This window comes from Prunus mume, linkage group LG2 (genome assembly GCF_029339155.1).
Source record: "Prunus mume cultivar Tortuosa linkage group LG2, ASM2933915v1, whole genome shotgun sequence".
Taxonomy (NCBI): Eukaryota; Viridiplantae; Streptophyta; class Magnoliopsida; order Rosales; family Rosaceae; genus Prunus; species Prunus mume.
Genome location: NC_142699.1, coordinates 28,441,024 through 28,451,084, shown reverse-complemented (window position 1 = coordinate 28,451,084; position 10,061 = coordinate 28,441,024). Strand labels below are relative to the sequence as shown.

Here is a 10,061-nt window from a genome sequence, read left to right as displayed (position 1 = left end):
ACTCCCACGATGTTTTTATATAAGTCATTGTTCAACTTTGAAAATCATAAAGGTCTTAATCATGCCACACTTGTCCTTGACGATCCCTTGCTTTGAATTGAAGCTTTCGGTTGAGCTAGCCTGGCAGTCTTCCCTTCATTTTCTTCATTAGCCTTTTGTATTTGGTTGCTCACCACTACACTCACCAACTATTGTTCCCTTTCACATATTTTCCAATCGATTTTACATGGGTGTTCTTAATTAAGGTCTTACTTTAAAGTTTATTTTCTTTAAATAAGTTAAACATTGTCATATAATTTAACTCCCACGTAACTTTATAAGGATTAAATGCATAAGATAAAACTCTTCAAATTATAGGATCGATTTTAAATTGATACACAATCTTTTAAAGTTCGACAAACTAGTACACACACTCAACTAAATCATAGACATTATCCTCCGTTCAATTAGTTTGTTTGAAATAATGTTTACTTGGATACCCAAGGCTGATCTTGACATTTTAGGGGCCTGACCGACAAAAAAAAAGGTCCTCCCTGCAAATAATGACCAGATTACAAATTCTTGATTTTAGTGTTTTTACTTTTGTCTAGTAAATGAAACATGAAAATATGTAGATGGAAAAGTCAGATGGAAATAGGGTTGAGAACCGATTAGAAGAAGGTCATGTGTAGCTAATGAATTGTATTACTCCAGTTAATGAAATTTACTTCTTTTCGATAAATAATTTTTTTAATTTTTTAATTTTTAAAAAAGAGTCGAGAATAGTTTTTGTGGGATCCGAAACCCAGCAATTGGGAGTTAAAAATGGAGCAACTTAACGAACTCCACTCCACCTACGATTCCATGATATGGTGCTGCACTTTCAAGGGGGTCCTCCTTTAGAGGTGCGGTTGCTCCACTTGTTCCATTCCATTCCATGTGAGGGCGGACTCGGTGGATAGTGTGGGTTTTAACTTATGATATATATAAAAAATCTTACTCTGAACTGAACCCACCCAATGGGTCAAGAGATCAATTTGGGACGTTAGACCAATTTGCCATGACCACAACGATTGGCGATTGGGCTTGAACCTGTTTTAGTAACTGAAATTGGGCCCATCTTGTGAAAAATCACTCTTTTAAAGGGCCAATATAGGAAGGGAAGATTGTCCAACTCTTTATTTTGATTTTGATTACAGATTTATGTGTTTACTTCATATAAATGAATGAAAATGTAAACGAGTTTTTGTCAAGTGGAAAATGTCCTTGACTTAGAGCATCTCCAAGGGAGATGTCAAATATCAAACATCAAATTTAAATTTAATGGCTGATGTGGCAATTTGACATATTGTAAAACTCTTTATCCAACCAAGATGTCAAATATACATTTTATTTTATTATTTTTAAAGGCAGGTGGGCCCGATATTTAAGAGTAAAATATTAAATAGAGTTAAGAACTATACATGGAAGAGGAGAGAAGAAAGTGGGCTCAGCATTAAAATAAAAAAATAAAAAAAAGACATCTCAACATCTTGGCTTCAATTTTGACAGCAAAAGTGAAGGATGTCAATCCAACTAGGATTTGGCATCACGGTTGGAAGACTTAAAATGTCTTTTTCTTGGGTTAAAACTTGCATGTTAGAATTGGCATTTCGATTGGAGATGCTCTTATAGACCAATAGTTTTAGGTTCGAACTCTTATAGCACTTTCATAGTGTGTGTGTGTGAAACCCACATCTCCTTTGTAGTTTAGACTATCATTTGTATTTAAAAAAATATATATAAATAGGCCCCATACAAAATCATGAATTCAACTCCTAATTTTGAAATAATTTGAATATAAAATAATTTATTTAGAACAAAGACATATTAGTAATCAAATTAGTTTCAATTCCAATTTTAGAGAAATTTAATAAATAATTATAGATTAGTAAACATGCTGATAATGATGCCAACCTAATTCTTTCATGAAATGAAGGATGATGTCAAGTACCAACGACCAGGTACAAAAAGAGATAATGTAGCACTAGCCCTTTGGATGTGTTCACGCATGTGCCAATTGGTTTTCTTTTTTTCAAAAAACAAATTTTATTTTTAGAATTAAGAAAAGATAACATGGGTAGTTATGTTTCATAAAAGTAGGATCTATTATTTGATTTTGTTTTTAATTTTAATTTTTTTAATATGAAAAAAATGTAAATTTACCATATCATCCTTATTTAATTACTAATTTCAATTCTTAATATTTGAATTAACCAATGACATTTTCTGGTATTTTGAATGTTTCACCATTCTTTGCCTTTTGCTTTATATATATAAATGATGATTTAAAGGACAATGTGTGACATGTTATATATTTTTTGGGGGAATTACATCAAATAACTCATTTTAATGAGCAATAACTACAAGTTAAATAATTTTGAGTACATGTATAGCATTTTTGGGTAGCATTGCAACGACGTAATTTAGCACTTCAGTAAAAGACAAAAAAGAGCAAAAGAAAAGTTCTTTATATAAATTTCCTCTTATTTGAATCAAATTCTACGTTTTCTCCTTATGTAAGACCATCTCCAGTCATAGGGCTAAATATAGTCTAGGGCTAAAAATTTAGCCCTCCCAAATATTAATTTTTTAAAAATAGTGCAGGGCTAAATTTTTCCATATCCAAATGCAGTCTATATTTTTGGTCTTTCATATTTTATTATTTTGAGAAAGGAAGTGGGAGTGCTTTAATGTTTGGTGGTTAAAAAGTACATGGTGGGGCCCACTATGAATTTGGCCTAGGCCAAAACTGCTACATTTGGTCCGGTTGAAAGCTAAAGGGCCAAATGTGGCCCTCCAAATTTGGGCAAAATTTTTAGCCCATGACTGGAGATGAATTTTGCATTATTTTAAGACTATATTTGGGATATAGTCCATAGCTGGAGATGGCCTAATGGGCCAGCTAACTTTACCATGGTACGAACTTATATCAAAAGTTTAGGATGCATATGGGAAGGAAGTCCCAAAAGCGACCTCATATATACCGGCTTGTTTTACTACAAGCATGCTACATGAGAACCCCAAATCGGTTAAATACCATTTGGTGTTTACAAAGAAGTGAGCTTGCACATTTCTAAATTGTCAAACAATTAACCTACTAATTTTTTTTGGTTATACATTGGGAGGAAAGAAGGTTTTGATTCTAGATGTCAAGCAGGCGAGGGTCACAACCACTGTGGTAACCCGCTCGACAATTAACCTACTAATTTAAGTACTTAACTATACAGCATCTTTAATAAAACAACATGCATTATAAATTATTAATATTCTTTCAATTACTCGTCGAGTTTTATACCAAAAGCTTATGAAAATAAAGAACAGATTCTATCTTCTAGGGATTACATGAGAAGAAGCCAAAAAAAGAACACAATTTTTTGTCTCCCCTTCCCATTTATATATAAGATAAAGAGAATGCCATTTACGAAAATAAATGGGGTCTCTAATTCAGATAACTCTTGTTTGCTTGCTTTTTTTTTTTTTTTTTTTTTGGTAAAAAAAAGTTTAGGAGGAGGGGAGGCTACCCCATCCCAAGATCAGGACATACTAAGACCTATTTGAGGACTTAGAGAGAAGGTCTTAGTCCCTTTTTGGGTTTTTACAGATTACCCAACAAGAGAGATTGTCAACAACGGGACTCGAATTTAAGTCTTGATAGTGAAGATAAAGATTCTTACCAACTCAAGCAACCCTCGTTGGCTATGCCCGCTATTTCTTTTGCCAATTCATATACAAGCCAAAACAATTTATGAAAAGAGGTCCAAGTATATTAATATTGTTCATAGGAACATATACATATACGCCATGCCCAAGACTTTTAGCTGGTATACTTCCATAGTCGAATCCCTCAAGTCCTCATCATCTCCTACTCGAACCTCATCTGCATCTCTCGTATACGCTTATGATGAAGCTCTTCATGGCTTCAGCGCTCACGTCTCCTTAGAAGAACTAGAATCTGGAAAGACAACAAAAGGGTTGCTATCAGCATATCCATGACAAACCTGCTTGATCAAACAACTCGCACTTCCGAGTTCCTCTCCCTCAGTCATATGTGCTTCCACATTATTCAATAAGAATTGTCTACGTGTTAGGTTCAAAAAATACCATATGCGAAGGAAGCTTGTTCAGAATATCTCACTTCAAAGAATGAAAACTTTGCATGAGTATTTAAAAGATCTTCAACCTCTCTATTTATTATAAATATATTCAAATTAGTTGCATATATATGTATACATCTATACAACTAACAATTAAGAAATGTTTCTCGTCCACCAGACTGTTCATAATATGAGCCAGGTGATGTGATTGGCCAAACTGAATCACTCATGCGGTGCGGTGGGATCATATACAAACATTGAATTCTGGCCCGAGTTGTGAAATAAATTCTTTTACTGCGAGGAAAGTAACTGTGAGTCTACTGGCCCAAAAGAAAAAAAAAAGAAGTAACTGTGGAGTCTGTGAAGATGGCGTCACACTTTAGGGTCCAAATAAAGAGGGGACAGTGATAGGCCTTGATGAAGCCACGTGAGTTGCATTACAGAGATCAGTCTGGGATCATGCTATTGACCGACATGAATGACAGGACAGCACGTGCGATGGAAACAACAGGAAAAAATAAATGAAAGACGAGTGACTGAGATGGAAGCAGTGAACTGAATTATGTGGAATTCTCTCGTACCTGGTTTATTTTTGGTAAATATTTTTTTGTCCTCGGAACGTGAAAAGTTGCTCTACAATGAATATGTGACTGCGACTGTGGTGGTTTGTTTGTGCCTACAAGGGGAAGAATTTAAGTTTCTTTTTTTTTTTTGGTCTGAGGGAAGAGTTTTAGGTTACTAATGGCTGGCGTTTTGAGGAACAAGGCTAGCCTCAGTTTTATCGAATACTAACTTCTTTCTTGGTAAGTAATAAGAGAAAAATATGGCCAATGGGTCTAGTTTAGTAGAAAAGAGTATTGATTTGCATATTAGAGATCTAGGTTCGAATTCTCTTTGCATCTTAGTAGTGTGGGTGAAAAACCCTCCCGTGTAGTTTAGAGTATCGCTGGTGCTAAAAAAAAAGTACATATGTAGTAAAATAATTAATTTAGTATTAAATTGTTACACTTGGTTCGCTTCAATTCAATTTACCTATGGTTAAGCATTATCCAATCCAATCAAACTTTATGAGAGTATCGGTTTGGATCAAATTGGTACGAAGTACTGAGAATAAAATTGAACTTTTTAAAAGCAGAATATGTATCATAACCGGTTTCATGAAAGAAACTGGAACTACAAGAGTTTGGGTACCTGAAATTATTCCCAGTTGAACCACCAGGCGACAACGAAAAGATTGACATATGGGATTCCAAAATTATTGATAGCTAGAGCCTATATACATTATTATATAGCATTACTTTTGTAGATAACTCTTAAGCTAACACATTCAGGCACACACATTTTGCACATGCGCAGTGATTGCTGGGCACTACACGTACCAAATTAACCAAATGCACGATCCTTTTCAAACAATCTTAAGATTAACCTTCAATCAAAGATGTGACTATATCAAATACGTGCAGTGATTAATTATTCATTCACCCAAGAGAAGAAAAAAAAAATTCAGGCAAACTATAAGAGAGAAAATTTCAAAGAGATCAGAGAAAACACCTTGTACACCAAAAGAACATGTCGAATTTGAATCAAATTTGCGAGCAATCACTTACAAAAGTTTTTTCTTCTTCTTAATTAATCAACCTTCAGATGGGATGATAAGTGTTAAAGTATGTAATGGAAAATGATAATTTTCATATATTTCATTGTGGTGCAAAGCATCAAATACACACACAACATTCACTAAAAAAGGGAAACAAACATGCAGGGGGCTTGTAGTTCAAGTGGTTAAGAGCATGTACACTTGTACCTAAGGTCCTAAGTTCGATATTCTTCACTCCCCCAATATCGCTTGTATTCAAAAAAAGAAAAAAAAAGGAAACAAACACCAAATCAAAGGAGAAAATCATGGCATGATGGAGGTTGATGAATGAAGGTTGATGGAGTAGACCACACTGATAGAGTAAAATGAGGCATGATTTGGGGGCAATTAACACCAAGTTACAAACTATCTAGCTAGTCAATTAGCAGACTAGGAAAAATGATAGGAACAGACTATATATAAGTTACCAAAACTTACATGACATTACATAAACTTCGCATGAACACAACAAAATCTTCCATGTATGCATTCCTATATATGTATAAGTTACCAAAGCTTGGTATGTACATTGGCTAGTTTTGCTCTAAACCCAGCAAGAAGGCCAATGATATATGGCTGTGTTTGGTTTGACAAAATGATAGAAAAGGTGGGGTTTTGATCACCAGATACTTAGGCATGTACATTGGCCATTTCTGGCTTAGTACTTACAAGATATAAAGCGGGAAACCGTGTTACCAAATAAGACAATGATATCTGAGCTGAAAGTAAAAGAAGAAAAGAAGTTTTGTTAGCTTAGCTTGTAATCTAATCCCTAATCATCGATGATCTGTGATTCAAACATGGAGACCAATTAGGACTCAAACTTTCAACCAAAGTTGCTTCTTGTTTTGGTCATACAAATAAGCAAACAAAGCATGGGATCTTGATTTTTCACGTCTTGATGATCCAGAAAGATCACCATTTAAATTTGTTTCGCATGTTTAAATAAAGAACCTTAGCTCATAAAACAAGTTCAAATTAATCTGAACCAAACAACATGTTATGATTAAAAACATAAGCTTCTTTACACTCTACCGCGCACTATTAGGATTGCAAATAACATTTACTCAGAAGGTACATCGAAATATTCTTATGATGCGGACAATCTACGATACTATGTTATGTTATTAAACTATTAACTGTCACTCCGGATCATTAACAATGCGATACTATGCTTGTCTCAATATAATACAAAATGCTCAATTATCAGATAAGAAAACATTATTAATATGACATGCTATACAAATATAGGCAATAATATTTGTTCACATCCACAGTTCCATCAATCTGACGAGTATGGCGCCAATATATGACATGAGTACCTACTAGACCAATTAATTAATTAATAATCACTTCTCTACATCCAAGCAAAGGCTAATTTAATTTAATTTGATTCATATTCATATGCTCATTATACATACAAAAAATGAAAAACAGCACAAAAAAGAAAGGTCCAGTATAAAAAAGGGACCCATACCAAACCTTAAATATATATTATGACGTATCATGATAATCAAGTCAAATAAATAATGCCCTCTTGTACTATATGAAATAAAATATAGCAAAGACTCTAAGTACTTATGTGTGAATTGGACTTAAATCCGATCCTTGTCTTACAGAATTTACAAATTGAAAGCTTAATATGTATCCTTCAGTTTTGGTATATATGAAGCTCCAAGGCTCCCGAATGTCGCAAACTTATATCCTATTGGTAAACAACATATCCATATCATGTTCTGAATGCATATGAAATGTCAGTATTTTTGCTAGTCTAGTCCTCTCTATCAAACAAGTCCTTAGAGTTTTACAATTAAACTCTAGTATGGTTATCATGTAGCTTTGAATTTAAACATTAAATCTTATACCGTAGCGGTGGAGAACCCCTAAATTCATAATGCATAACTTAGATTAAAAATCAATCAATGCCAAGATAAGGAAAGATTTCGTTTTCCTTCATTTTTAATGTTTGTTTTACAAACAAGTGCACAAATGCAAGTATATAAATGGTTTTAACACAAGCCTTGATAACATTATAGTGTGCACAAATGCAAGTACTTTGTTTCATTTGTTTGCTTCTTCTATGTGATTCCATTGTTTTCTAGCTTATTGTTTATGACTTGAACATATATATCATTATTTTATCATTAGGGTTCATGTAATACTTCACCTATTTAATGTATTTCTCCCTCTTTTGGAAACATTAAGATTGGAGAAATGGGTTGTGGATTTGCACAATAAATGAAGCGCAGCTCATATAATCGGCAAGGACCCATCTCCCACATGCATATACTGAATAAGTTTGACTCATGAATTTATTTGCAGAATTTCCATATGTACTTTCTACCATTAGTGATTGAAAAAGGTTTTTGTGCTGCTCTTCGTCACTGCACTTCGACAGTGTGGAAAAGCTAGAAATATAATGGGGAAAACGAAAGGGGAAGAGAAAAATGACCTCTATTGACCTCTATTTATACCAAAAATAAACAAGTCTAAGACTGTATACATAGTGCTAGACAAATCTGACACAGGATCGATCTCTGAAAAGCTATATCCACCTAATACCCATTAAAAAACTAGAATAAATAACAAAAAAATGATCATTTTCATAAAGAGACATAGAACATGATCTGCAAAATCTATTACTAGTCACAAATTGACCTTTTATAGTACATAAATCTATGACATATATCTTATGATAAGTCTACACAGATCCTCAACTACAACTAGTACATATGCATTACTCCCACTACTGTTTGCTAATTTACCAGTGGAATCACAGAATAGTGCACGCAATACTTCAATATATGACAATCTAATTAAGCATGTTTCTGATTAAAAAAAAGGGAAATACAAAGGAGGATGATAATGAAGGCTCAACAACTCTACTCAGAAAGCTTCATGCACTCCTCTCGAATCCTCTCTGGTGGGGGAGTGCAAATAATAACACTGTCACGACAATGTTATTTACACTCCTGTTGAGAGGAATTGTAATGTTGTCTCAATAGGAGTGCAAATGACAGCGTTGTTATGACGGTGATATTTGCACTCTTGATGAGAGGAATGCAAGAATCGCTTTGTGGAGTGTGAATATAAGGCTACCCTAAATACCCAATAACATAGCTAAGGCAAAGAAGAGGAGGTAATAAAGACAATTATGTTTATGCTAGAGATGAAATAATGAAGATTCTGATGATCCCAAAAGACCAAACAGCTTCTTACTGATTTAGCTTGCACCAGGAGGAGCTGGAGGAGGAGTTGGAGGCAATATTGCTTGAACTGGAAGAGCACTAGTAGAACTACTACTCTGTGGTGGGCGCTTCCTCTTCTTCTTCTCGTAGCTAATTCCTCTGGCTTTGGCCTGAGAATCGCGAACCTCACGCAGATAAAGCCTCACAGCACGAGCCCCAAAAGGGTTGGCCTCAGGCTTCCCACCGTGCTCTTCAAAGGCTGCTCGGAGGCGGCCGATGAGGGCATCTAGGCTTCCCCAAGCTTGGCGCAGAGGGCAAGGGCACGGTGCAGGAGGGTTTGGATGCCCAAAGAAGGGACACAGCTGAGTGTGCACTTTGGTCTTCCCAAACTGGTCTAGGTACCTGAGGAACTCAAGCACGTGGGCCCCGCTGCACCGTGCAAGGGACAGCGGTGGCCTGTGGTTGCGGAGGTACTGCCCGAAGGTGTTCCAGTCTCGCCGCTTTTGGTTCTCGTAGCGGCTGAGAGTGGAGGATGTGGCTGATGAGGGTGAGGCCGCAGGTACTGTATTGGAGCTGCTGGTGGTGGTGGTGGTGGTGGTGTTGATGTTGATGCTTGAACTGTTTGATGCGTTGGAAGGGTTGAATTCTTGAAGCGAATCCATGGATTTCATAAGAAATTATGAACCTGTACAGTGGTAGTGGAAATGCCCCAATTGAGCTGGGTTTTCAATTATGGTGAAGATGGAAGATTATATATATATATATATAGAGAGAGAGAGAGAGAGAGAGAGAGAGAGAGAGAGAGAAAGAGAGAGAGAGGTGGAAAAGAAGAGTAGGGCTGAGCTAGCTTGATTAATATAATATAATATATTTCTTTTTTCTTTAGCTAGTCTATGTTCCGAGGTTTCTTTGAATCTTTGTTTGATCAATCCTAGAAACCACTTTGAAAGGCTTATGATGTGTTTGGGGTGGATTTTGTTCTTACTTTGTTTTATGGGAACATTTCGAGAGATTGCCAGATATATATTTTTACCGAAAAAAGGGGGAGCAACTCAGTTCCTTCCAGTCCAACAAACTCAGAGAGGAAGAAAGAGAGTGCTAATGGAAAATGAGCAAGTGGAA

The 10,061-nt window shown here is 35.5% G+C and overlaps 1 protein-coding gene across 1 annotated transcript; it reads right to left on the bottom strand.

Moving 5' to 3' along the window:
* Positions 1–3,763: 3,763 nt before the first annotated feature.
* Positions 3,764–9,750, bottom strand: LSH4 (LIGHT-DEPENDENT SHORT HYPOCOTYLS-like protein (DUF640)). The gene is made up of 2 exons (XM_008226122.2): positions 8,971–9,750; positions 3,764–3,973 (listed from the first exon to the last, which is right to left on the bottom strand). The coding sequence occupies exon 1, from the start codon at positions 9,608–9,610 to the stop codon at positions 8,975–8,977; it is 636 nt and encodes a 211-aa protein (XP_008224344.1). The 5' UTR covers positions 9,611–9,750; the 3' UTR covers positions 3,764–3,973; positions 8,971–8,974.
* Positions 9,751–10,061: the final 311 nt, after the last annotated feature.

What these genes read in the sequence shown, in the direction of transcription:
- LSH4 (XM_008226122.2), bottom strand. Translation starts at nt 9,610, where the DNA reads ATGAAATCCATGGATTCGCTTCAAGAATTCAACCCTTCCAACGCATCA.